Here is a 27,227-nt window from a genome sequence, read left to right on the forward strand (position 1 = left end):
TTTCTGGCTCACTTCCCATTTCCCCCTGGGTTTCAGCTGGTCTGTGTACTGACTTATTTGGACAGAGAACGTGTTTGGACACAGATGTCTCAGTGTTGTTCATGGTACTTGGTATGGGGCTTGACTCGAGTAGGATGCAGCTGTGTGCAGGCTTGGCCCTGGGCCGGGCAGATGGGAGACAGGGAAGGCCACCAGGAGGGTCCAAAGGGGAAGAAGGATCCTGATTTGGCCAGTGTTAATCATCTGTCTAGTAGTGCCAGCATCCATATGGACACCGGTTCTTGTCCTGGCTGTTCTACTTGCTATCCAGTACCCTGCTTATGGTCTGAGGACACGGCAGAAGATGGTCAGGTCCTTGGGCCACTATACCCATCTGGTACATCCAGAAGAATATCCTGGCTTCTGGCTTTGAATTGTCTCAGTTCCAGCTGTTATAGCCATCTGGGGAGTGAACCAGTAGATGAAAGACCTCTCTCTCTTTGGATAACTATCTTTCAAATAAAGATACAACAATTTCTTTTTAAGATTTATTTTATGTTTATCATAGATATACAGAGAGGGAGAGACAGACAGGAAGATCTTCCGTCTGATGATTCACTCCCCAAGTGACCACAACGGCCGGGGCTGCCAGGAGCTTTTTCCAGGTCTCCCACATGGGTGCAGGGTCCCAAGGCTTTGGGTCGTCCATGACTGCTTTCCCAGAGCACAAGCAGGGAGCTGGATGGGAAGCGGGGCTGCCAGGATTAGAACAGGTGCATTCAAGGTGAGGACTTTACCCACTAGGCCACGGTGCCGGGCCCTATGATTTTTTTTTTTTAATCAGTGTGCCGGGCTTTACGTTGTGTGAAAAGTGTCATCCTGGTGCCTGGCACAATGGCCTAGTAGCTGAATCCTTGCCTTGCATGCGCTGGGATCCCATATGGGTGTTGGTTCATGTTCTGGCTGCTCTGTTTCCTGTCCAGCTCCATGCTTGTGACCTGGGCAAAGCAGTGGAGGACAGCCCGAAGCTTTGGAATCCAAAGTGTGGGAAACCCAAAAGAAGCTCTTGGTTCCTGGCTTCAGATGAGCTTCGCTCTGGCTGTTGTGGCCTCTTGGGGAGTGAACAGCGGACAGAGGATCTTTCTGTATCTCCTTTCTGTATATCTGCCTTTCCAATAAAAATAAATAAATCTTGGGAAAAAAAAGTGTCATTCCTGTCAAAGCCCTTTGGTCTGCTGTCAGCTGTGGAACCTTCCATTCCATTCTCATTGGTCCCTGGGACTTGCTGTGAGACTTTGGGCTCTAGGGGTTGGCCGGAGGTTGCTAGCCAGTTTCAAGCCAAACTATCCAATAAATCCTCTTGCTGGGTTCAGTCTCCCCATCTGTAGAATGGGCATGACAATGGCTTGTCAAGCACAGAGTGCCCAATGTATCAAGGAAAGAAGGCTGAGAACTCAATTCCTAGGAACTTCACCACCCCTTCTTGCACTCCCTGCTCCGTTAGCCGAGGGGCTGGAAGCCCAGGTTCCAAACTTCAGTCTCTTCCATGGACACTTGGACCCCTTTTGCTTTCATTTCTTGGATGTAGGCAAGGAGTCTGACGTTCAAGACTTCAACCCTGTTTCACGGCAGCCCATGGCAAAGCTTATTTGGCCCCTCAGGTCCCAGCCCACTAAGGGCTTCGGAGTGGCAGGGTACTTGGGCTTTAGCAAAGGAGCTGCTGTAGCAGGGTTGAAGGTGGGAAAGGCAGCTGGGGAGTTTGCTAGAAGCCCTACGAGTGAGCCGGTGTGCATGGGGTGGCACAGGTTCTGCAGTCCGTGGCTTCAGGGGCCTCTGCAGCCAGCATTCAGAGGACCACAGAGGAGTTTTTGATGTAGGACATGACAGCTCTGCTGGATGTGCACTCATCTATAAGTGTGTAGGTTTTTGCCTTCAGCTCTGGCTGTGGAGAGCAAGTTCCAGCAGAAGCAGCTCCCAAGGAGGGGTCAGGAATCCTGGATTCCCTCTGAGTTTCCCCCTACCTGGGCTGCCCATGGGCCCTGAATCCTGATTGATCCACCTAAACCTCTCTGTGTCACTCATGTTAAGGAACTCACAGAGGGTCCTTTCTGACAACATCCTCTGAATCAGAATCTTAGTTGGAGACCTTCCTTCTGCTTGGGACCCCAAGCAGTCCATGCAGCAGGTAACTTTTCTAAGTGCTGTACAGTCCCTGACCTTCGTTAGGTCGGCTTTGGTCTCATCCCCTCCCCCACAATGTACATGTAATACACCCCCCCCAACATCCGGTGCTTGCTTTGTGAGTCACTCATTATCCAGGTGAGTGAGAAGGGAGAGGAGAAGCCGAGGGCACGTGACTCACCCCTGCCCTGCCAACCTGCCTGTCCCACAGCATGGAGAGGAAAGAGAAAGGTGTCTCAGGTTGCCCTAGGGAATTAAAGGGAGGCAAGCAGAGGGGCGTCCCAAACCCAGAGGGAGATTTCCTCCCCACCTAAGCTCTGGGAGGAGGTGGGGAGCAGAGTTTGGTTTGTGAAAGACCCAGAGAAGTGCAAGAACTTGTCTGAGGTCATCCAGGGACCTGGGGGTTGGGACTACAGAGAAGCCAGGTGTATTAACCGGGGTAGGTGCCTTCTGCTGAGCCCGGCTTTCCTGGGAGAGGAGACAGGAATGGTGGAGAACAAGGACAAAGAACAGCTTGAGCTGCAGGTTCTGTTGGTGTGCCAGGGGAGCAGGAGAAAGCTCAGCCTCCTCCTCTCTGTTTCTGGCTGCCCAAAGCCTTTCTCCTATCCTTGCCCAGGGTTGCTGAAGGGCAGTGGTTAGCATCAGGGTCAAGGACAGGGAGAAAGCTGGAGTGTCTGACTGCTGCTCTGCCTCCACTCCAGGGTGGACGTTGGGTGCAGTAGTTAAAACAGGACACCCACTGGGCCCAGCGCAGTAGCCTAGGGCTAAAGTCCTCGCTTTGAACGTGCCAGGATCCTATATGGGTGCTGGTTTGTATCCCAATGGCTCTGCTTCCCATCCAGCTTCCTGCTTGTAGCCTGGGAAAGCAGTCGAGGACAGCCCAAAGCCTTGGGACCCTGCACCTGCTTGGGAGACGTGAAAGACGCTCCTGGTTCCTGGCTTCGGATCAGATAAGTTCTGGCCATTGCAGCCGCTTGCGGAGTGAATCATCGGACAGAAGATCTTCCTCTCTAGCTCTCCTCCTCTCTGTATATCTATCTTTCCAATAAAAATAAATAAATCTAAAAAAAAAGGCAGGACTCCTACATCTCCTATCTGAGTGCCTGAGTTTAGGGCCTGGCTCCATTCCTAGGCCCAGTTCCCTGCTGATGTGTACCCTGGGAGGCAGCAGATGAGAGCTGAAGAAAGACTCCGAGTAGAATTCTGGGCTGCTGGCTTTGACATGGCCCAGTTCTGGCTACTGCAGGCATTTTGAAGAGTGCATCAGCCAAATGGAAGATCTTCCTTCCATCTTGTGTGTCTCTACCTTTTAAATAAATGAAACCTGAAATCTCTGCTCCCATGATCCAACTGTTTAGTTCTCTCTACAGGGCAGGAAAACCTCTACAGGGCAGGGATTGGGTCTCCTAGAGAAGGAAGAAGCCAAGGTTGGTCCTTGACTAAAGGACAAGGGAACACTGAGAAGCAGCCTGCTTACCGTGCCCACTTGGTCAGTTGTAGCGTCCTTGCCTTGCCCCAGGCTGCCTCCACGATGCTCCAGAGATCCAAGCCCCATAGTTCTGCAACCTGACAGCTCCCTGGCATTGTTCCTTGTGTCTCCTCTCCCTCAGGGCAGTGGCTGGTGGCTGCCCTGTAATTAAGCAGCCAGCCAGGGCTGGGATGCAGGTAGAGTAAGGCTGGCTCACACACACTCATCAGCTTCCTGGCAGGCCGGATGCACAGCCTCTTCTGCCACCTTTGCCTCCACTGCCTGCTGCTCCTGCCCTCAGCCTGCAAATCCTGCCTCCTTCCAGCCCTAGCCTGTGTTATCTGGTTTCTTTTTCTCATCTGTCTCCTCTTAGGACCCTTGGCCTCCACCTCTCCCCTGATAATCCTTCAACCCACGGCCAATTGGCAGCTGGAGGGAGCCTTAAAAATGGCTCAGGACCCTTCGGGAGTGCCAATAGCTACCATTGGCAGGCCTGTTCAGAGTATGCTGTGAGTGGCTGGAGGCTGCGAGGCCAGCCTCTGCCTGCTTGGCTACCCTCTCCCCAGCACCTCCAGCTGCCACAGTCCCAGGGAGAGCCTCTGCTTACAAGTGCAGCCCCAGAATCTTTGGCTCCCCCCTGCATGAGGTCCAGACCCTTGGCGTATGGAACCCAAGGTCCTTCCCACACTCCTGATCCTCTTGTCCAGCATCTCTGCTACTGCCTTCAAGACCAGGGCAGCTGATTGTCCCTGTTAGAATTTGGCCCTAGAAAGGCCTTCACAAAATCCATAGCTAAACATTTCCTCTTCCAGGAAGTCCTCTGATTGCCAACCCCCTTTCCTTGCTGTTGGGGACTGGGTTAAGACCCAGGAAGCCATAGGCTTTTCTATCCTTAGCTCCTGGCCCTGACCCCTCACCTTCTGAAGTATTCTTATCTTGGTTCCAGAAGCTGCCCTGGTGGTGAAGATAGAATGACAGATTCTGGTGCCTGGTTTCTGAGGTGTGACCCAGAACCCTTCAGACACCTGGGGCCTGGTCTTTGTCAGCTCCGTGTCACTGACTTCTCTCTCCCTCTCCCCTAGGCTAACTTAGGGCAGCCCCAGAAGCCAGCAGTTCCCCTCCAGATTCCTCAGCAGACCCCATGTCTTATCTCCAGCTCTTAAAAACACCAGACCCAGCCTCCCAGCAAGGCCGAGACAAGGCTGCATATAAGGGCATACCCGTTGACCACAGTGGGTACATACAGACAAGCACACATGGGCCACACAGCCATATGTGCACAGGGCTGCCAAGGGGGCACCCACTCAAGGAACATGTTACATATCTGGCCTTCCATGTGGACTGTAGAAGCTGCCAAAACCTGAAGCAGGCACAATTTGGTTTGATTTAATATGGACCTGGATGTGGGAAGCCTCCTCCAACTGAAACCTGCAGGTGGCTGGTAAAGAAACTGAGACTGGGAGGAGGAGTGGGCGGGTGGAGGAGCTGTGGGTATTACATGACTGCTCGATGGGGCCAGACCAGGTCTTTGAGAGGGTTCTGCCCATCAGCAGGCCTCCTCTGCCTCCTCTCCAGGAACCCCCCACTTGTCATAATCCCTCCAAGGTTGCTGAAGCAGCTCAGCAACGGGAGGGAGGAGCCAGGGTTCCAGAACAGGGACCAAAAGAGGAATGCTCTCAAGGTAAGCTGGACATCCAGCCACAGGTGCTCAAGGAAGGGGTTTGTACTGCCCTGTCGCCCACCTGGAAACAGGGGCTCCTTGTGTAGGCAGGGGAGGAACAGTTGCCTGCGTGTTCCCCAGCCTTGGGATGCTCATAATCGGGTGATTCATCTCTCCTCTCCCCTCCCCACGCCTGTCCAGAGTCAGCCCCCAACTGTCCATTTCCAGCAGCAGGAATAATATTCACCAGTGGCCTAAGACTGGAGGCCTTTGGGAGCTCTGGGGCCTGATCCCTGAGCACCCTCACTCCTAAGCCTCAGTTCTGTAGCTCTCTGGTTACTCGCTTGTTTGTTCTCATTAAACAAACAAGCAAAAAGTATTATTTAATTTTATTTGAAAGGCAGAGGGACACAGAGAAAGATCTTCTATCCACTGGTTCATTCTACAAAAGCCTGTAGCACCCAGAGTAAGCTCAATCAGGGGTCTGAGCTTCATTTGGGTCTCCTCACATGGGTGCTAGGGACCCAAGTACTGGGGCCATCCCTAGATGCCCCCACTCCGTGCACATAAGAGGATCAGTAGAGAGTAGCCAGAACTTGAACCAGGCTTGTGGGGTGTGGGCATCCCAAGTGGGGGCTTAACCACTGTGTCAAAGGTCCACCCCATTCTAGGTCTCCTTGCCTTCTTCACTGGTCCACCTGTCTTAAATCATGGCCCAGCATTCCATAGCTCATTGATCCTGGCAGGTGAAGTCTCTGCAAACCTCAATTTTGTCATCTGGGAAATGGGGAGAAGTCATCCATTTTGGGGGTTGTTTTTGCAAAGTGGTAGGAAGTGCTTTCTCAACTTGAGAACACTTTGCTCTGCCCCACCCTCATGCTCTAGAGGAGGTTAGGAGACCGGGGACACACTTTGGGGGGCGTGCTAGAGTGAGATGCTTTCTCTATCTCTACCCTCCCCTCGACCTTGCTCCTTCTTCACTGGTTCCAGCTGCTCCCACTTGGGCAGAATCTAGGGGGCAGGAAATGAAGGGGTGTGCCTCCCTTACTCCTTCAAGGGCCCTGCCAACCCCTCTAGCCCAACAGGCTGGATCCTGCATCTCAGTCCTTCTCTGCCTCTGACCTTGAAAGGAGTCACAAACTCCCACGGTGGGCGTCCTGGGTGTCCAGCCCCTTCTCTGGCTCAGTCCTCCCACCCAGGTGAGACATACAACTTGCTCAAGATGCCCTGTCTCCTCCCCGGGTGCCTGGCCCCAGGCTTCCCTTCCCGAAGCACCAGGGGGAGCCCGGAGAACTCCAGGTAAGCCACCCTGTGACTCAGAGGCTCCGGCCTTGCTAAGCCCAGCCCCCTTGTCTGTAATGCCAGCTTCCTCTGCTTTCTGCTGCTCCTGGTGGAGCTGGCTGCATGGACCTTGGCAATGGAGCCCAGTTAGCAAGGCTGCCCCGCTTCTGTCCCCCTATCCTGGGTCCAGCCTGGCACTTCTGTACAGGCCTCCCCTGACTCCTCTGTGTCCCAGGTGACCTGAGGAATAAGGGGTCTATGGAAGGTATTGCTTCCTTTTCCTCTTCCCAGCAGTGTCATGTCACATTCACAAAGAAGTGTGAAGACCTACCAGTCAAAAAAAAAAAAAAAACAAAACAAAAAACCACTCCCCAGAGTGCACATGTACACCTACGTCAATGTGTGCACTCACTCACATGGACAGGAGTGAGCCTGGTGGGAGGGCATGGAGTGCTTGGAACACATGGTCCTCAAGGTTGGACCCTGACTGAAGGAGGAAGGGGGAAAAGGGCATTGAGATCTCTTCGCTGAGCCTCGTGTATCAGCCATGTTGGTGGGAGTCATGAAGATGCTCTCTAGTGAGCTGCAGCCCTAGGCTGTGGACAGGCACATATACACACGTATTCATGCACAGCACATGTGGCAATGAACGCTGCTCAGTGTTAACAAGGCACGTTAATCCATGGCATGGGTAGAACCCGGCCTCTCAGTGCAGCCCACGTGTGCACCCATGTGAGCTAAGCATGAGCACACATGTGCACAGGGCCCTTGTGTGGCAGCTTTGGCCCATGTTGTATTCCCCTGCTCATGGTCAGATTTGCTGCCAATAGGCCCAGGTGAGGGACCGGATGGGGCAGGATGAGGGCAGGTGCTGTGGATTGGGAGTCCTGCTTTCTTTCAGTGGTAGGGGAGTCCCTGACCCCAGCCTGCCCTGTGAGATGCACACTATAAGTAGAGAGGGTGGGAGGAGAGCACAGCCTGGCAGGGCTGCTCCCCTGCTCGCATAGCCTGTGGTCTGGGCTCTGGCACCAGGAGTCTGGGGCTCTGTCTTGAGTCACAGTTTGGCAATGGGGCCAGGGGGCAGGCACTGGGTGATGGTTTTCTGATTCACCATGGGGCCTCCCAGCCCCTGGGGACCCGGGTGGAGGGGGAGGGATGCATCTCTGTGGGCCAAGGAAGCAAGGGCTGGGAGAGTGTGTGTGTGTGTGTGTGTGTGTGTGTGTGTGTGCGCGCGCGCGCTCCTATGGTCAGCTTCTCAGGTAGGTGCAATCCTTTAGGTGAGCCTGCGCCTGCATGCTAGAGAATGTGTATATACACACACACCTGCTGGTGTGTGAATTAACCCATGCACTTTGCTAAGCCTCATCTCTTTGGGCTTGAATCACCTCCTAGGACTGGAAGCTCTCATTTCTCATAGCCATTCCTTAAGGGATAAGTCCCCAGGGTCCTTAGCTGCCTTGGAATCTTTTGTTTGGGTGTGGCGTGCCCCTACCAATGCTGCCTGACCTAGAGGCATGTGTCTGTGCCATGGGAGGAACAGGCTGATCCCTGCCAAAACCCTCACCCCATTTTTTTTCTTTTTTAAAAATTTATTTGTTTACTTGTTTTAATTTTAAAGTTTTACATTTTTTTTTATTGGAAAGGCAGATTGACAGAGAGAAGGAGAGACAAGAGAGAAAGACCCTCTATCCACTGACTCGCTCCCCAAGTGACCACAATGACCAGAGTTGAGCCAATCTGAAGCCAGAAGCCAGTACCTTCTTCTAGGTTCCCATGCGGGTGCAGGATTTCAAGGCTTTGGACCGTCCTCCACTGCCCTCCCAGACCACAAGCAGGGAGCAGGGAGCTGGATGGCAAGTGGAGCAGCTGGGACATGAACTGGCGCCCCTATGGGATCCTGGCACATGCAAGGCAAGGATTTAACCATTAACTATTGTGCTAGACTCAAGAATTATTTATTTTTATTTGAAAGGTAGATTTTACAAAGAGGAGAGACACAGAGAGATCTTCCATCCACTGGCTAACTCCCCAAATGGCTGTAAAGGCTGGAACTGAGCCAATCCAAAGCCAGGAGTTAGGAGCTTCTGGTTTCCCACACAGTGGAAGGGGATAAAGGACTTAAGGTCATCTTGTACTGCCTTCCCCAGCCTATAAGCAGGGAGCTGAATTGGAAGTGAAGCAGTCAGGAGTTGAACTGGTGCCCATTTGGGATGGCAGAGGCTTAACTTGCTATGCCACAGTGCAGCAGCAGTACCCCCATTGCCCCCGCACCCCCTGCCCTGAGGTTCCTTATTACACACAGCACAGTGTGCAAGGCTTGCCCCTTGACCTCCTTGAGATGAGGCTCCCACAGTTCAACCAGCTTCATGTTTTAAAGGGACAGACTCTTTCTGGGCAATGGATTAGCCAAAGGGGGAAGAGCAGAGGGCTCCAAGCAGCAGCTGGAATATTCCCTGCTGGCAAGAAGTTGGCGAAGAGCATGCATGCCAGGACAAATGTATCTCAGCCTTTGGGGCCATGTGAGGCCCAGGCTCGCAGGTACATGTGGTGGGCTAGACGGGCCCATCCGTGTTCAACAGGCATGTACCCAGCCACCAGGAGCCCTGGGCACGAGTGATCAGTCACTCAGGACACACGCGCGTGTGGGACCCAGCTGTGGACAGAGCTGGCTAGGATGTGCAACATTCAACATGTGCTCACTGCACAAGAGGCCCTTGAACTCTGGCTGGAAGCCAACACCTGCGTCCAGCTGGGGCCCATGGCCTCCTTCTGGGCGCAGCTGGCCATCCCAAAGAGCCCAGAGCCAGCTTTCTTTGCTGCCCTGTCCACCCCAACTCTCCTTCCCTGGCAGCTCCTATCTCCCCAGTCATGATCCCTCCAGTGGTGCCCCAAAGCAGCTCCACAGACATCAGGCTCCTAAGCGCCCTCTGAAGACCACCCCATCCTTATAGCTGCTCGCGCCCTCTGCCCTCTCGCGATCAGCTCCCCCAGGCTAGGTGGTGAGGTGACCGCCTCCTCCTCGGCCAGCAGCGGGGGCGGGGCTGAGCAGCCGGACGGCCCGCGGGCGCGCGGGCGGGGCGGCTTCGTGGCTTTTTAAAGGGCGCCACCGCCGGCGCTCGAGGCCACCACTCGCTTCGCCCTCCGCAGACTCTTTCCACTGCTGCTGCTGCCGCCTGCCCCCACCATGGGTAGACAGAAGGAGCTGGTGTCCCGCTGCGGGGAGATGCTGCACATCCGTTATCGGCTGCTGCGCCAGGCGCTGGCGGAATGCCTGGGGACCCTCATCCTCGTGGTGAGTGGAGGGAGCCGGGGAGCCTGTCAGCTCCAGCGCGGTAACACCCCGACCCCGCCCCGATCTTGTCTGTTCACCCAAGGTGCCGCGATTTTCCAGACCTCTGGTCTAGATTTGACTGGGAGGTGGGCGGGCAGGTGGGGTTGATCCCTGGCTTTCCCTCCCACTCCTTCTCTGCAGTTGGAACTTCAGCTGTGACAGCACCACCTGGCCAGCATGACAGCTGGTAATCCCTGTGACAATTCTGAGCCAGTACCCTCCCGTAGGCTGGGGCCAGGGGTCACTCCTACAGGCAGGGACCAGCACCTTCCCAGAACCCCAGCCCTGTGAGGCAGCCGACGGAACAGAGGCAAATGAAATTTAGTGTGTTATTGGGTCCTGGGTGTCTGGGCCCTAATTCATAATTTAGCCCGAGAAAGTCCAAAAGTTGGACAGTTGGCTGCTGGTGGGGGCAGAGGGATCAGGCTGCATGGGCCACCAACACCAGGGAGGGGAGATTCGGAGGGCAGGAAGCCTTGGGAGAGCCTCCAAGGCCAAGGACTAGGGCCCGTGGAAGTTGCCCCCAGTGCCTTGGACCCCCTCCTTACCCAACCCTGGATCACCTCCCAGCCCTTCCTTCTCCCTTCCAGGAGCCTGGGTTATGGCTTCGTTCCCTCCAACTGTTCCTGGGTGGCTTGGTGGCTTCTCCAGGCTGTGGAGAACACCCAACTCTTGCTGTCTCAGTTACAGTTTTGGTTTCTAGCTGCATAAGTGCTTTACCTGCTTCCTTCTGGGTTCCGTTGCTCAGGGCAGGGCGTGGGGTATTAGGCTCTGCTCCCCCACCCCGCCCCTGGCTCAGCCCTTAGAGGGTACAGGCCCACCAAACACTGTGTTCTGGGGAGCAAATAAGATTGGAGGGAAGCCCGTACTCACTGTAGGATGGTCTGGGAAGAGATGGGGGGACCAGGTAAGGCGTGCACCCACAGCCTCTCTGAAGCCTAGTGGCCTTGCCAAGTCCAACCCCCTCCCCTGTCCATCATCTGTGCCAGCAAGGGAATGGGGGGAGCCCCCGCCATCCCTATCTGATGCATGAATGCAGCCAGCTGTTTCAGGGAGCCAGGGCAAGGAAGGTTGTCCACCAGTTTCACCAAAGGAGCAGTCGGCCATTTAGGCTGAGTCCCCGGTTTAGCCCAGACCACAATAGGAAGGTGCTACATGTTTGTGGGAAAGGTGGTCAGGTGCAGGTAGATCCCAGGCATCAGGTGTCAGTGAAAAATACAGCCCTGAGGGCTGCTAAACTGGGGAAGGGGGTGCCAGGCCTGGGACTCCTGAAGGGGCAAGGTGAGGGTTGGGGTCAGGGGAACCTAGAGCCTGCAGAGGTGAAATCAGGGTTGGCTTTGGGGTGACAGAAGCCCCTTTGTGTGGTGGTGGTGGTGGTGGTGGGGAGGCTGGCCAACAAAACAGGTGGGGGGAGGGAGGGTAGAGGTGGAACTGGGAGGAAGAGGAAGATTAGCCCCAAGGTGGTGGAACTGGCTCTAACAGCTCCTCCCTCCAAGGTCTCCTGGGACCCAGCCAGGCCTGGGCCTCAGGCAGGCAAGGAACTGAGCCAGGGCCTGCCTAAGGAGGCAGGGTGTCCAGACCCTTATGCCTGCCCCTCACCATGCCCCACCTGCACACACACACTGCCAATCTCTGATCTTTGCTCTCACCTGCCTGCCCACCTTTGCCCTACCTGACTGCTGCCAGCATTGCCCACTATCTCTTAGTCTTTCTGAGAGATGATAATGAAAATGCTTGACAGCCCAGTGACGTTGGCACTGTCCCATTGGCAGGGACAGTCCTTTAGTGATAGGAAGATGGGAGAGGAGACGGGGTAAGAGCTGGAGCAGCCTGAGAGATGCTGGTAGCTCAGGGTGACAGCTCTTTACAGTGGGTACCCTGCAAAGTAGTTCCATGTTTCGGCCAGGGAGTCAGACAGAATGGTCTGTGCTTATAGAATGCTACAGCCTTGAGCCTCCGTTAAGCCCTCTCACCATCTCCCCACTTCCACAGAGCATCTGGGACTGGGATTCCTGTGTGAGTGGGGAGCCTGCATCACCTAGGGCACAGAGGTTGGGGTGGCTGGCAAGAGGAGGTCCAAAGTGGGGTGGAGGGCAGAGGTGCAAGCAGGTTGAGCACGGGGGAGGGTTCTGAGAGAGAGGATGTAGTGAGGACCTCACCTGGCCTCCTCAGGTTTACTGCACCCTCCCCACCCCAACCCTGTCACTTGAGCTCCTGTGGGGCAGGTTGTAAGAATTTTTCCTCCCCAGGGGCAGGAGGAACAGATTGAAGTACTGGGGGAGAGATACCCTCCTCCTGATGGCCTTTAAGAGAAGCCAGTGAAAGTGTGCTGTAGCCATCCCCTAAGATTCCTGGTCACACAGCAGGCTTCCACATACTTCCACAGGCCCTTGTTGTATTGGGGTCGGGTTACTAGAGTAGGGGTCCTGGGGGAGGGCCTGGCTCCTTCCTCTGCGGGATGCAGTCAGCCACAGGAGTGAGCCAGGTGCAAGAGCCCAGGATGATGAAGCAGGAGGGTGCTGGCTTCCTTCCTTTTGGAGCCAGACTTGCTGGGTCTCAGCTTCCCTGTCTTGTTTTGTTTCTGGACACAGATGTTCGGCTGTGGCTCTGTCGCCCAGGTTGTGCTCAGCAGGGGCACCCACGGTGGCTTCCTCACCATCAACCTGGCCTTCGGCTTTGCTGTCACACTGGGTATCCTGGTTGCTGGTCAGGTCTCTGGTAAGGTCTTTTCCACCTCCCCTCCACTTTGGCCCTTGTCTTGGGATGCCATTCACTCCAGGGATCCCACCTGGGGGATACAGCCAGTTGCAGCTCAGCAGGTCATAGCTGTGGCCTCAGCCTGGGGCCTTTGGAAGAGGAATGGGTGGAAGCAGAATTAGACACTTGGAGTCAGAGATGATCACACTTGGCCTGGGACATAGTCCCATTGCCATTTTGTGCACAGGAAATCCTTCTCTCCTTCTTGCTAGCAACTGATGGTGATGGGAGGAACTGGCCTCCACTCCACCCTGGGGCAGGCTGAGGCTTACAGACCCCATCTCCCCTCTCTGCCCAGGGGCCCACCTGAACCCTGCCGTGACCTTTGCCATGTGCTTCCTGGCACGTGAGCCCTGGATCAAACTGCCCATCTATACCCTGGCACAGACGCTTGGAGCCTTCCTGGGTGCTGGCATCGTTTTTGGGCTATATTATGGTAAGTATTTTTCACCCTGCCCTCCCCCACAGTCCGCCTTCTGCTGTTGGGACCTACTGGCACCAGGCTTTACCATGACAGATAACTGGGGCCTGTCTGGGCTCCTGGGCCCCGTGACTCACGCATTTACACACAGGCCAAGGTAGGGGGCACAGGGGAGAGAAACAAGTTGGGCAACAGTAGGCCTCAACCCTCCACCTTGTGCCACCTCACCCTTCTGCTTCCAGAGGGCATGATGGCAATTACATTCAACCTGTGACCCCTGGGAAGGTTCAGAAGGCCCAGCCAGAGAGATGAGGCTGGGCTCAGGCTTCTGCCCTCATCTGCTCTGGTTTAATCTGTCACCAGATGCAATCCTGAGCTTTGCCAACAACGAATTTGTCGTATCTGGCCCCAACGGCACAGCAGGCATCTTTGCTACCTACCCCTCTGGACACTTGGACATGGTCAATGGCTTCTTCGACCAGGTATGGGCTGGGCTGTGAGTGTGCCGCACAGGAAGCAGGAACTTGAGCTACCCTGCAGTGTCAGACCTTGGTGGTGGCTTGCCAGCGATTCTCTTGCATGCACACATGCATGAGAGGTGGCAGGGTTCCAGTGAGCTGGTGAGGATGGTGAGGGAGGGGAGGGGAAGAGGGAACTGCCCCAACCCTGCTTGCTTTTTTCCCAGTTTATAGGCACAGCTTCCCTCATTGTGTGCGTATTGGCCATCGTGGACCCCTACAACAACCCAGTGCCCCGTGGCCTGGAGGCCTTCACTGTAGGCCTGGTGGTCCTGGTCATCGGCACGTCCATGGGCTTCAACTCTGGCTATGCTGTCAACCCTGCTCGGGACTTTGGCCCCCGTCTTTTCACAGCCATTGCAGGTTGGGGCTCGGAGGTCTTCACGTAAGTGTAGCTCCTTCTGGCCCCCTCACTGACCCAGTCTGCCTCTCGCCTTGCCCACCCCTCACCACCAGCCCCGTGTGTGTCTGTGCCCCCTAGGACCGGCCGGCACTGGTGGTGGGTGCCCATCGTCTCGCCCCTGCTGGGCTCCATCGCGGGCGTCTTCGTGTACCAGCTCATGATCGGCTGCCACCTGGAGCAGCCGCCACCCCCGTCCACCGAGGCGGAGAATGTGAAGCTGGCCCACGTGAAGCACAAGGAGCAGATCTGAGAGCACAGCACCCCCAGCCCCTCCCTGGAGCATCCACGGACTGTGCAGGGGCCACTCCCTGGGAGCCACCTCCCTGAGCCTGCCCGGACCACCAAGCCCCCCCTCTCCTTTCACCCTGTTGAACTGTCCCTTTAGGGTATCCCTGGCACCCTGCCCAGAAAGGACCGCAGCTGTGGTGGGATGGGGAGGAGGGACAATACATCCTTGTTTCATGGAGGAGAGAACAAACAGCAGGGGTGCGCGCGTGTGTGTATGTGTGTGTGTGTGTATGTGTGTGTGTGTGTGGTTTCCCAGGTATTCAGGACAAGGGACGGAGTGGGAAAAGCTTTGCACTGTTGAGGGGGCGCCCAGAGAAAGACAGGGTCTTAGGAAACGGGGAGCCTGGGAACAGGTGTCTCAGGAGCCCCTTGGGGCGGTGTGCAGAGGGGTGGGTATATGTGTGTGAATGTGTGTGTGTGTATGCTCAAGTGGGAGCTTCTGTAAACCTTGGGGAAGCTCAGAATTGTGGCTGTACCTAGGAAGGAGCGGTGTTTTTGTCCTAATGCAGGCACAAGGGTCAAGTCCAGGTCATCATTTTCATGTTTGCTTTTTTTTAAAAATATATATATAGAGCAGATGTTACAGTTTGAGGGGTGGGGGTTGGGAGATCCTTACCTTCACCCCTTTAATCCTCCATTCAAGAATGTACTCTTTGGCCTTTTATACATATATATATATAAAACTCAATAAAAAGAATGTTTGAAACTGCCCATTGTACAATTATCTGCTTGTTTTACTTTTTTCACTTTATTTTTATAAAAAATTTACTTATTTTTCTTGGAAAGTCAGATTTGTAGAGAGGAGGAGAGACAGAAAGATCTTAGTTTCTTGATTCACTCCCCAAGTGTCCTCAACGACTGGAGCTAAGCCCGTCCGAAGCCAGGAGCCAGGAGCCTCTTCCCGGGTCTCCCACACGGATGCAGGGTCCCAAGTCTTTGGGCCGTCCTCCTCTGCTTTCCCAGGCCATAAGCAGGGAGCTGGATGGGAAGCGGAGCTGCCGGGATTTGAATGGCACCGATATGGGATCCTGGCGCGTTCAAGGCGAGGACTTTAACTGCTAGGCCACCACGCCAGGCCCTTATTTTAACTTTATTGAAAAGTCAGATATACAGAGAAGAGGAGAGACAGAAAGAAAGATCTTCCATGAATCACTGCCCAAGCAGCCGCAACGGCCAGAGATGCACCTATCTGAAGCCAGGAGTCAGGAGCCTCCTCCAGGTCTCCCATGTAGATGCAGGGTCCCAAGACTTTGGACTGTCCTCCACTGCTTTCCCAGGCCACAAGCAGGGAGCTGGAATGGAAGCGGACCGCCAGGATTAGAACTGGTGCCCAGGGCCCGGTGGCATGGCGTAGTAGCTAAAGTCCTCACCTTGAACATGCCAGGATCCCATATCGGTGCCGGTTCTAATCCCGGCAGCCCTGCTTCCCATCCAGCTCCCTGTTTGTGGCCTGGGAAAGCAGAGGAGGATGGCCCAATGCTTTGGGATCCTGCACCTGTGTGGCAGACCTGGAGGAAGTTCCTGGCTCCTGGCTTCAGATCGGCACAGCACTGGCCGTTGTGCTCGCTTGGGGAGTGAATCGACAGACAGAAGATCTTCCTCTCTACCTCTCCTCCTCTCTGTGTGTCTGACTTTGCAATAAAAATAAATAAATCTTAAAACAAAACAAAAGAACTGGTGCCATATAGTATTTTGGCGCATGCAAGGCAAGGACTTTAGCCTCTAGAACCCAGATTTTTTTTTAGTAAGTTTTCTACTTGAAAGTCAAGAGTTACATAAAGAGAGGGGTAGACAGAGGTCTCCTATCCACCAGTTCACTCTTCAGATGGGCACAACAGCCAGAACTGAGCTGATCCAAAGCCAAGACACAGAAGTTTCTTCCAGGTCTCTCACTCATAGATAAGGTCCCAAGGCTTTGACCATCCTCCACTGCCTTCTTAGGTCACAAGTAGGAAGTAGAGTAGCTGGGAATTGAACCAGTGCCCACATGGATTGCCAGCGATGCAGGTGGAGAATTAGCCTGTTGCAACAGCCTCCTTCTTTTGTTCAAGGTCAGGTATGAAGTTTCAGGGTGTCTAGCCATAGATAACCCAGATGCCCACCCAGCTGGGCGGGGGTCAGTCACACGCATGAAGTCAAGCAGCCTCTGTACCGAGCCTCATCCTGAACCCAGTACTCCCCACTTTTCCCAGCCTTCTATCCTCCGGACATCCCCAGTGCAGCGAACAGCCTGGTTTGTTCCCTCAAGTCCCTGCACCCACACACACCGCCTGGAAGCCAGATTGAGCCTTACACAAGGAAGAACTTTCTTCCAAGGCCAAGCTGTCCAAAGGTGAGAACAGCTGTCCAAAAGGCAAACCAACCAGATGGGAACCATCTCCACCCATTGTCCACAATGCCCTCACGCAGCCCCTGGCTCTGGGCCTACCAGAGTCGGCCACACAGCAACCAGAGGGACCTTCTGGAAATACTTGCTGAATGACATGTTCTTTCCCTGCCTCTCCCTGCCCCTCCCTTTGACATCCAACACCCTCCCTGTTGCCTGAGCCCCTCCAGGACTTGCCTCCTGTCCTTACGTCTTCAAGGCTCCACCTAAGCTACCTGTGTATACCTGTACTCTCCTGCCTTTGGACCCTCTCTGTAAAATCCCAAGCAAATCTTTCTACTCATTTAAATCACGATCTCTAGTGCTTCCTCCTCCAGGAAGACGTCCCTGCTGTCTCCCACTCTACCATCTTGTACAGCCAGCTCTCTGAGCCCAGAAACCACCATGGTCTTCATCCCTATCTCTTCTGTTTCAGTTCGTTAATCTGAGGCACTCTTGTGCCCAGTTAGGAAGGGGCTGAACTGACTGGCTCTGGCACCCTGATTGCCCAGAGAAGAAAGGTCCTGAGCAAACCTAAGCCCTGAGAGCCCCTTTGCATTTTCTCCTTCCTTCTAGCATCTTCCCTGGGTTGCATTCAGAGTTGTGTGTGGGGTGTGCCTTCCCCACCAAATTTTCCTGCAGGGTTAACTCCTTAGAGCCAGAGGAACACTAGGCCTGGCAGGAGGATGGCCCATTTTAGAGACTGAGCCAACTCTGGTTCTCCCCCTTCCCGTTTATAGATGAGAAGACCATAGTTCAGAGAGGGTGCGTGGCTTGTGCAAGGTCACACAGCCAGCACTGTGCCTGGAGGGGTGGGGGCGGGAGAAGGCAATTCCACTTCAGTTGTCTCTGCCCCTTTGGTGTCCCCAGGCTCCCCAGAGGCGTGTCTGGAATGCTGGAGGGACCTGTGCCAGAGGGAGCGGCCCCTCCCTGGGGGCCACAGCAGGAGGAAGGGGAAGCCAGTTGACTGCTGAATTTCTTTCCAGCTGCGTGGTCCCTCTTGGGGTGTTCCCCCCACCCTGCTCAACGCCATGCCATGCTTCCCAGCATGCTCCATGCTATCCGCTTTTCTCAAAGCCAGCTGCTGCCCCTGACCTGGTGGCCCAGGAGGTAACAGGATGCATCCCTCTGCAGGGCAGGGGGCGGCTCCTGGGCTAGCTGAGTGACAAGTATGTCCTTCGCTGAGGCTCGGTTTCCTTGCCTGCATGGTGAGCAGCCAGAGATGCACCATGGGAAAGACCACATTAGTACTGCACTGGAGCCCCCCAGGGTGCAGGGGCTGTACTCACACCCTCCATCTCCAAGCCAGGTTTTCACTCCAGGGCAATGATATGTGGGGGTGGGGGTGGGGCCTAGATGGGAACCTCCCCTTCAGTGTTACCTCTGGAGGCAGGGGCGGGAATCCAAGAGAAGGAGGGAGGCTGAGGTTGGATATTTTTAAGGTCTTTGAATTTGGCATCCTCTCAACTGCTGAATTTCCTGGGCAGGGGAGGGTTATAGGAAGAGAGGGGATGATGTACAAGGTATAGAAGAACAGGGAGCTTTGGGAACTTGCTAGCTAGAGCATTAAACTTCTGGAGATGGGGAGAGGTGTGGCTGGGACCTGGAGCCCTGGGTCTTAGGCTGGGGCCCAGGAGACACCCCACGCCCAGAAGGGAACCTCCCCCATGTGCTTTCCACGGCCAGGCTGACAGCAAATTCTAGTAAGAGAATGTCTCTTTTGCTGTGGGGAGCCTCTTTTTCCCTCATTCCAAGCCTGTGCACAGGGAAGCAGCACGGTCCTTGCCTTCGACCCACAGTGATCTTCCTCTTGCTCCACTGCCCATGTCGCCGTTGCACTCTGATTTGCTTCGACTGCAGTCAGCCTCCCTGACACATGACCTTGGCTCCGAGTTGGCCTGTGCATGAGTGTGTGTGTGCATGTAACATGTGTGTGTGTTAGCCTACGTAAGCATGCTTTTCTGTGTTCCGGGTGGGCCTGCCCTTCCACACGTCTGATTGTACCTTTATAATGTCTGAGCCCCTCTTGTTCTCTCTGTCCCCCGCTTCCTGGTTCTTTATGTCTGGGTCTCCGGGTTCCTGATAGTAAACAGCCTGGGTGCTGTGCAGCCCCTGTGTGACCTTGGATCAGGTCCTCAGCCGAATCTGCAGGTACCTGCCAGGGACTGCCAGCTCAGTCCCGCTGGTCTCACCCTGGGGCAAGTCTCCTCCTTTAATTCCTGGTAAGGAGCTCCCTCCTTGCTCTTCCTCTGTGACTTTTTTTTTTTTTCTCTGAAAAGCTGGGTGGGGCATCCCTGGGCTTGGGGAAACTAGGTGGGGTAGAGACGGGTGGGGTGGGAAGGGGAGAAGATGGATTACTCCACCCAGCAATAAGACCCCAGGGTCAGGAAGGGTGGGCTGTGCAGGGCTAGCCAGAGCAGGGGTGTGGTGGGAGGAGGGCCTCATCTTTCTACTAGGAGGAGGGACCTGTATGCCTGGTAGGGAGAACCCCTGAGTTTGGACCAAGGGGATCCTGAGCTTGAGACTGATTTCTGGGACCCTCAAGGAGATGGAGTGGAACTGGCTTCACTTGCTCAGGGCTCAGAGCTGAGGCTGGGGTCCTTGGCTTCTCTGAGATTAATGAGAAGGAGGTTATGGGAACCATGAGTCCTCTTAAAAGACTTATTCTTATTGGAAAGGCAGATTTACAGAGGCAAGAAGAGATGGTCTTCTATTTGCTGGTTCGCTCCCTAAATGGCCACACTGGTTAAACCTGAGCCGATCTGGAACCAAGCATGTCTTCTGGGTTTTCTACATGGATGCAGGAGCCCAGGGACTTGGGCCAACCTCTGTTGCTTTCCTAGGCCATAAGCAGAGAGCTGGAAGGGCAGTGGAGCCCATATGGGGTCCTAGTGCCACGTGGTGGAGGGCTAGTCTATTGAGCCATAGCACCATTCCCATAAGAGGTCCTCTTAATGGCTAGGTCACCTTGGTTGTGCAGGGTGTCAGGAAGGGCCACCTCCTCTTTGAATCCCAACTGGGATCCCAGACAGGAAGCCAGCCATCCCAGCCCCTCGTCAAGACAGTCCTTTGTGCATTTGTCCAGACTCCTGCATTGTAACCTGGCACTTCCCAGCCCTGGGACCTGGGGGTAATTGGGAGTCTCCACTTGCCTCTGTTTCAATCGCCAAGTTGCCCTGTGTCCACTCTAGGAGGCTTATTTTCATGGGCTGTTGCACTCAGGATCTCTTGCCTGCTAGCTCCCAGCTGGGCTTGGCAAGTGGGAGGCGTCATGGAGGAAGTGGAGAGTAGAGTATTCAAACCTTTTCCAGGGCGCTTGCTGGTACTCAGGGAACATTGCTTCTCCTCTAGGTTTTTTCCCTGAGGGGTAAGATGTGTCTGCTGTCAGTCCCCAGGTCAGCGCTTAATCTGTCCCCTTGACACTATGGCCCCCAGTGGAAAGAGCGCTTTCCTAAGATGTACACATTATAGCCTCTGGTGACCACTGGCTCCCTGACCCGTTTCGCCTTATCATCGTACCTTCAGCATTTCATCTATGAAATGGGGACAGCAACTCTGTCTACCTCAGGAGGTTAAATGAGGTGAGGATTACATGAGTCAACACCAGGCCAGATGTGGGAGTCAGGGTCATAGAGGCGGAGGCGATTGATCATGGGGATGACGCCTCCTTGGGCACTCCCTGGATACTGAAGCAAAGAGAAGCTAGGCTTGGGAGTGAAACAAAAGGCCCCCGAGACGTCTCTTCCAGCTCCAGGCACTGCTGTGGGACCCTCGTGAGCTAGACGATCTAGTGTCTGTCTCTCGCTCTCTAGTGGAATCAGCCTGGGTTGGGGGAGATAGCCAGAGCTCCTGTCCCACTCCAAGCCTTTCTATAGAAAACTCAGACTCCCAGGAGAGGGAGAGTTGGATACCTCATCAGCTTGTGGGGTTGTGGTGGAGGTGAGGAAGTAAGGGTTTGGAGGCTGGTGGAAAGGAAATCTGTCCCCAGGAGGCGCAGGGTCCCCCGCCAACCCTTGTTTACTCAGTAAACTCCTGCCAAGCTCTGACTGCATCCTGGCCTAGCTTCTCAAGGATGGGACAGAAGCCAGCCCAGTCCCTGGGACCCTGGGGACCTCTCCCAGCTCTCACCAGCAGCTGGTAGAGGCAGCAGCTGTGGGAGCAGAGGGAGTGTTTGTGCCCTCTCCTCTCCCTGAACCACGTGGCCAAAACACAGGGGAGGCTGACAGTGAGATGGTGTGGGGAGTGGGCTGAAAATGAACTTGCATAGGTCCTCTCCCTTTAGGGTTTGGTCGGAATGAGGTCTGACGTGGTGTCAAAGAGGGGCTGGACATCACGTGCTTTGTCTGTAGGGATAAAGCCTAAACCACATCCAATTGCCTCAACCCCCTTCTTGGATCCCAGGAAGGCACCCAAGGACAAATTCTTGCATGCTCCAGGCTCAGTAGCTTTTGGGACGTGCCTAGGAGAAGGCTTGATGGGCTCAGGCCAGCTTTCCTTTCTGCACTCACAGCTAAGGAGGCCAGAGGAGGAAGGAGAGGACTGTGGGAGCACAGATAGTCATCTGGACAAGGTCCAGTGCTCATCTCCATGGAGATCCCCTCCTGCTCCTGCTCCCTGCTTGGAGCACTTGCTACCCTCATCCTTTACTCTCTGCTAGGTCACTGTCAGGGTGGGACTGGAACTGGCTGAGGGAAGGTGAGGAGGTGGCCTAAGCTGAGTGGAAAAGAAGGTGATGGGTGGGCCCCAGCTTCAGTGAGCTGCTTGCTGATGGAGAAAAAAATTTTTTTTTTCCTAAAAGATTTATTTGTTTGTATTGGAAAGTCAGATTTACAGAGTGAAGGAGAGACAGAGAGAAAGATCTTCCATCTGCTGGTTAACTCCCCAAATGTCTACAATGACCAGAGCTGAGCTGATCCGAAGCTAGGAGCTTCTGGGTCGGTCTCTCACTTGGGTAAAGATTCTCAAGGACTTAAGTCATTCTCCTCTGCTTTCCCAGGCCACAAGCAGGGAGCTGGAAAGGAAGTGGAGCAACTAGGACACGAATCAGTGCCCATATGGGTTGCCAGTGCTTGAAGGCAGCAGTTAACCAGTTGAGCCATCATGCTGGCCCCATACACACAGGCATACTTGTACCCCACTCACCCCCAGACACCCCTAGAATGGTCACCCATTCAACACTCCACACACCTGCATGCATGCACTGTACACTCACACCCAACATCCACTCAGTCATGAAACCCTCAGAAATGTGAACGTATTTGGACATCCATGTGGTCATGCACTTCCACATTCACAAGCCTATGCACACACCTATTTCCACAGTGTTAAATTCATATACCCTTTTTGGGCCCAAAGCAATAGCTTAATGGCTTAAGTCCTCATCTTGCATGTGCCAGGATCCCATATGGGCACCAGTTCATGTTCTGGCTGCTACACTTCCATCCAGCTCCCTGTTTGTAGCTTGGGAAAGCAGTTGAGAATGGTCCAAAACCTTGGGATCTTGTACCCATGTTGGAAACCCACAAAAGGCTCCTGGCTCCAGGCTTCAGAGCAACTCAGCTTTGGCCATTGTGACCACTTGGAGAGTGAACCAGTGGTTGGAACATCCTTCTCACTGTCTCTCCTTCTCTCTGTAAATCTGACTTTCTAATAAAAATAAATAAATCTTTTTTTTGTAATTTATTTTTCCCTTCTACTTTAATCTTATGGTACAATTTCATAGGCTAAAAAAAAATCTAAAAAAAATCATATCCTTTTTGGTAACGTTATTACTTACTGTGTTGAGTATGCATGTTATTACCCCCACACCTGATCTGACACACATACTCATTGGCACATACACATTTAGCTGCACTCATACTCCAAAATATATCCACACTGCCACTTCTAGGGACCCGGGCCATCTGTGTACTGACTCTGACCAGCTACATGTGTGTGTGTGTGTGTGTGTGTGTGTGTGGTAATCCCTGCTAAAGTACCTGGAAGGATTGTCCAAATACTTGAACCCCTGCCACCCATGTAGGAAGTCGAGATGGAGTTGTGGAGTCGTGGCTTTGGTCTGACCTAGTCCTGGTGTTTGTAGCCATATGGGGAGTGAAACAATAAATAGAAGAGCTCACTCTTTTATTTTTATTTATTTTTAACTTTAACATTCTATTTTGTGTAAAGAAGGGCAAATTTAGTGAATTATTTTCATCTTGTACACAAAGTTATAATTTTAATGCTTTTCACATCCATGCTGAAAATTTGCAATTTGATGAAAATGAAAGGAACATAAATTTCCCTGAAGGAATTTTTCATGCCATCATATGTACACTTCATTAGAAAGTTTCAAACACTTTGTCAATGATCACAAGTTATCAAAAAATGAAAGATTAAAGTTACACAGATACTGACCTATATATTAAATACATACAGAAATGATGTAAATACCTTATGCAATTTACTTTGACCTCTGTCCTCAAAATAGTTTCCTAGGGACAGATGCTCTTCTTTTATATAAATGACTGTGGCTTTATTTAAAATGGAAAAAATCAAAGGAAGAAGCCTGGTTCAATCACAGTATTTTTAAAACCTCTTCCCAATATTAAAGGATCATTCCCAAATATATAGCACCATAATACAAATATTGATGGGAGAGGGTGTTCACATCATGCAAAATTAATAATAATAAAAATATTTATTTTTTAATATTTATTTTTAATTTTTATTGGAAAGTCAGATATATAGAGAGGAGGAGAGACAGAGAAGAAGATCTTCCATCCACTGATTCACTCCCCAAGTGGGCATAGTAGTTGGAGCTGAGCTGATTTGAAGCCAGGAATGCGGAGCTTCTTCCAGGCCTCCCATGTGGTTGCAGGGTCCCAAAGCTTTGGGGTATCCTCTACTGCTTTCCCAGGCCACAAGCAGGAAACTGGATGGGAAGCCAGGCTGCAGGGTCAAAAGCCAGTGCCCACATGGGATCCTGGCACGTTCAAGGCAAGGACTTTAGCCACTAGGCTATTGCACTGGGCCCATAAATCACTTTTTCTAACAAGTGTGTGGGATGATGGAGTAAGAGCACAGATAGAGCTAAAAAGGAGGAGGTTGGAAGTGTTCAGATCTTGAGGCCACAAGCCAGATTTCAGAGCGACAGATCAGGAAGCAGATTTGAAAACTCCAACAGAGTCCTGATGCCTGTGTGGGGTATATAGTAGCTGTTAGCAAAGACTTGCAGAATAAGTGAGCAGCAGAAATGACTCAGTCTCCTGTCTCCTAGCTGCCTATCTATTGCACACAAGTGTGGGTGACCAGGCAGCTGGCGGTCAGTGTCACCTCACCCAGTAATGTCAGCCAGTTGGCATCCTCCTACCATTCTGAAGGGTGGCAAACTGAGTTGCCAGCACAAGCAACTTGCATGGATGATCCTAGCCCTGGATCCCTATCTCAGGCTATGCCTTCTGAGCCCAGGACCATGTGAGCGAAGAAGGCTCTGCAAACCCGCTCTCACTATGATTGTGCATAGGGCTGTCCCAGCCCAAGGGGCAGAAGTTCAGTGTCTGGGAGGCACAGACAGGGACTATGCTTAAGACTTGGGCCCTAGCCAGGAGAAACAAGTTGGACCCCCTGAAGTCTGCAGAAACAAAGAGAGCATCCAGCAGAATGGCTCCTGAAAGGGTCTTTTTTTTTTTTTTTTTAAGATTTATTTTTTATTTTTATCACAAAGTCAGATATACAGAGAGGAGGAGAGACAGAGAGGAAGATCTTCCATCCGATGATTCACTCCCCAAGTAAGCTCAACGGTCGGTGCTGCACCGATCCGAAGCCAGGAGCCAGGAGCTCTTCTGAGTCTCCCATGCGGGTGCAGGGTCCCAAGGCTTTGGGCCATCCTCGACTCCTTTCCCAGGCTACAAGCGGGAGCTGGATGGGAAGTGGGGTTGCCGGGATTAGAACCGGCGCCCAAATGGGATCCCAGCGTGTACGAGGCGAGGACTTTATGCCGCTAGGCCACGCCGCCGGGCCCCCTGAAAGGGTCTTTGGTGTAAAACAGGACCTTAGGCTTTTCTGCCGGAGGCCATGGACTTAATTCATGTATTTGCTTATTTCATAAACTACATCTTGAGTATTTTTTTTTTAGGTTTGTTACTATTCAGCACTTTTTAAAAATGTTTATTTATTTTTAAATGTTTGTTACCTTGATGAGGGGATTGCAGACCCATGCAGGTGTCTGGGATGGGAAGAAATGGGGGAGGGGTAGATGAATGAGTGAAAAGACCTCTCCCTCCCTCCTGTGACTCTGCAGGTAGGGAGAGAATTTGCTGCTCCTTGCTGCCACACCACATCAGTGTCAGGGGACAGGGATGGTCCCCTGATTTTGTCCCAAGGACCCTGACGGTGAGGATTCCTGAGGATGTTACTTGTGTAATCTTGATTGTTCTGAGATGGTGTTGTGCCAGGTGAGATAACATCTCCCCTACCATTTCTGGCTATGCCTGTTTTAGTATGTCCATAGCCTTAGATGCTTGGTGGAGAATTTGGCCTGTAGTGTTGTACAACCTGCTTTCGTTTCCAGCTTTCGTTAAGGCACTCAAGGTTCTCTGTTGAATCAGACAGTTTAGCTGTCCTGTCTGTTGTGTGCATCCTAGAATGTTGTATTTCCCTACACAGAGTCAGCATCAAGGGCAGCCCAGTCCCACAGCATGAGTTCTGAGGCCAGATCAGATGTCCATGCGATATTCCCTGAGGTTGGGGATATTCTCTGAGGTGGAGTGGGTTCATCAGGCTCATTTATTTTTTTTAAAGATTTATTTATTTTTATTGGAAAGGGAGATATACAGAGGAGAGACAGAGAGGAAGATGTTCCATCTGATGATTCACTCCCCAAGTGACCGCAACGGCCAGAGCTGAGCCGATCTGAAGCCAGGAGCCAAGAGCCTCCTCCGGGTCTCCCCCATGGTGCAGGGTCCCAAGGCTTTGGGCCATCCTCCACTGCCTTCCCAGGCCACAAGCAGGAAGCTGGATGGGAAGCAGGGCTGCCCAGACTAGAACCGGTGGCCATATGGGATCCCGGCACATGCAAGGCGAGGACCTTAACCACTACACTATCACACCGGGCCCCATCAGGCTCATTTATAAGAGCCCCTACTGAATTGGTTCCTAGATCCAGCTCTTGCATGTGCCAGTGGGCACTATAGCCCAGCCCAATCCAACCCAGCCCAGCTCAGCTTGGCCGGCCCATTCTCCAGACATAGCTTGGTGTGTACTGGCAGGTACTCTGGCCTGGCTGAGGTGGCTACCAAGGACCCCTACCAGATCTGCATCCATATTTGGTCCCCATGTGTGCCAGAAGGTGCTGCAGCCTGACCCGATTCACCCCCAAGATCCAGCTCTTATTTGTACTGGTGGATGCCAAAGCCCAGCCTGGCATGGCCCTTCCTTAGCCCTGACATGCACTGGCAGGTACTGCAACCTAGTTGGGGTGACTGCAAAGAACCCCTATCAGACTTGCCACCAAACACAGGCTGTTGTGAATGTCACAGATACTGCAACCCAGCCTTACCCCATCCAGTCCACTTCAAGCCCAGGCTCCTTTGTGTGTGGGTGGGTGTTTCGGCCTGACCCTTTGGATTTCCTCTTTTGACCCACTCCATCTCCCTTGATTATTCTTGGGTGCATTGGCTCGGTCTGTGGAAGCCCCCGGAATCATTTTACATATGTCAAACAAGTCCTCAGTGACCCACATTCTGACCCGTCTTAAATCCCCATCACCACTGGTGGCACACACATCCCTATTCTCCCCATGCGCGAATGTCAGCAGCGATGGCAGTAGGGTGGCCCCAACTACTGTGTGCCCATGGTGCCATGGTGACATGGCAGGCACTCTGCCCCCTTCTCCCAAGAGCTTTTTTTTCTTCTTTTTGGTAAAGTTTTATTTAATTTTACTGGAAAGGCATATTTGCAGAGAGATAGAGAAAGATCTTCCATCTACTGATTCACTCCCCAAATAACCACAATGGCCAGAGTTGAACCCATCTGAGGTTGAGAGCCAGGAGCTTCTTTTAGGTCTCCCATGTGTTTTCAGGGTCCCAAGGTTTTGGGCTATCTTTTACTGCTTTCCTAGGCCATAAACAGCTGGATGGGAAGTGGAGCAGCTGGGACAACCCTTATGGGATTCCAACACCTGCAGGGGGAAGATTAGCCAACTGACCCATTGCGTCAGGCCATCCCCCAAGATATCCCAGAAAAAAAAGAAGAAAAGGAAAGAAAGTAAAATAGAACAGGCAGGGGCCCAGTGGCGTGGCCTAGCGGCTAAAATCCTCGCCTTAATGCGCCGGGATCCCATATGGGCGCCAGTTCTAATCCCGGCAGCTCCACTTCCTATCCAGCTCCCTGCTTATGGCTGGGAAAGCAGTCAAGGACGGCCCAATGCATTGGGACCCTGCACCCATGTGGGAGACCTGGAAGAAGTTCCTGGCTCCTGGCTTCGGATTGGCACAGCACCGGCCTGTTGCGCTCACTTGGGGAGTGAATCATTGGACGGAAGTATATCTGACTTTGTAATAAAAAAATAAATAAATCTTTAAAAAAAAAAAGAAA

At 53.1% G+C, this 27,227-nt stretch overlaps 1 protein-coding gene across 1 annotated transcript; it reads left to right on the forward strand.

Annotated features, from left to right (window-relative positions):
- The first annotated feature begins 9,683 nt into the window (after positions 1-9,683).
- Positions 9,684-14,676, forward strand: AQP3 (aquaporin 3 (Gill blood group)). Its single transcript, XM_004581045.3, has 6 exons — positions 9,684-9,861; positions 12,492-12,618; positions 12,956-13,093; positions 13,442-13,560; positions 13,764-13,981; positions 14,078-14,676. Exons 1-6 carry the CDS (start codon positions 9,754-9,756, stop codon positions 14,247-14,249), a joined length of 882 nt encoding a protein of 293 aa, XP_004581102.1. The 5' UTR covers positions 9,684-9,753; the 3' UTR covers positions 14,250-14,676.
- The last annotated feature ends 12,551 nt before the right edge of the window (positions 14,677-27,227 follow it).

Source organism: Ochotona princeps, chromosome 14 (assembly GCF_030435755.1).
Source record: "Ochotona princeps isolate mOchPri1 chromosome 14, mOchPri1.hap1, whole genome shotgun sequence".
Taxonomy (NCBI): domain Eukaryota; kingdom Metazoa; phylum Chordata; class Mammalia; order Lagomorpha; family Ochotonidae; genus Ochotona; species Ochotona princeps.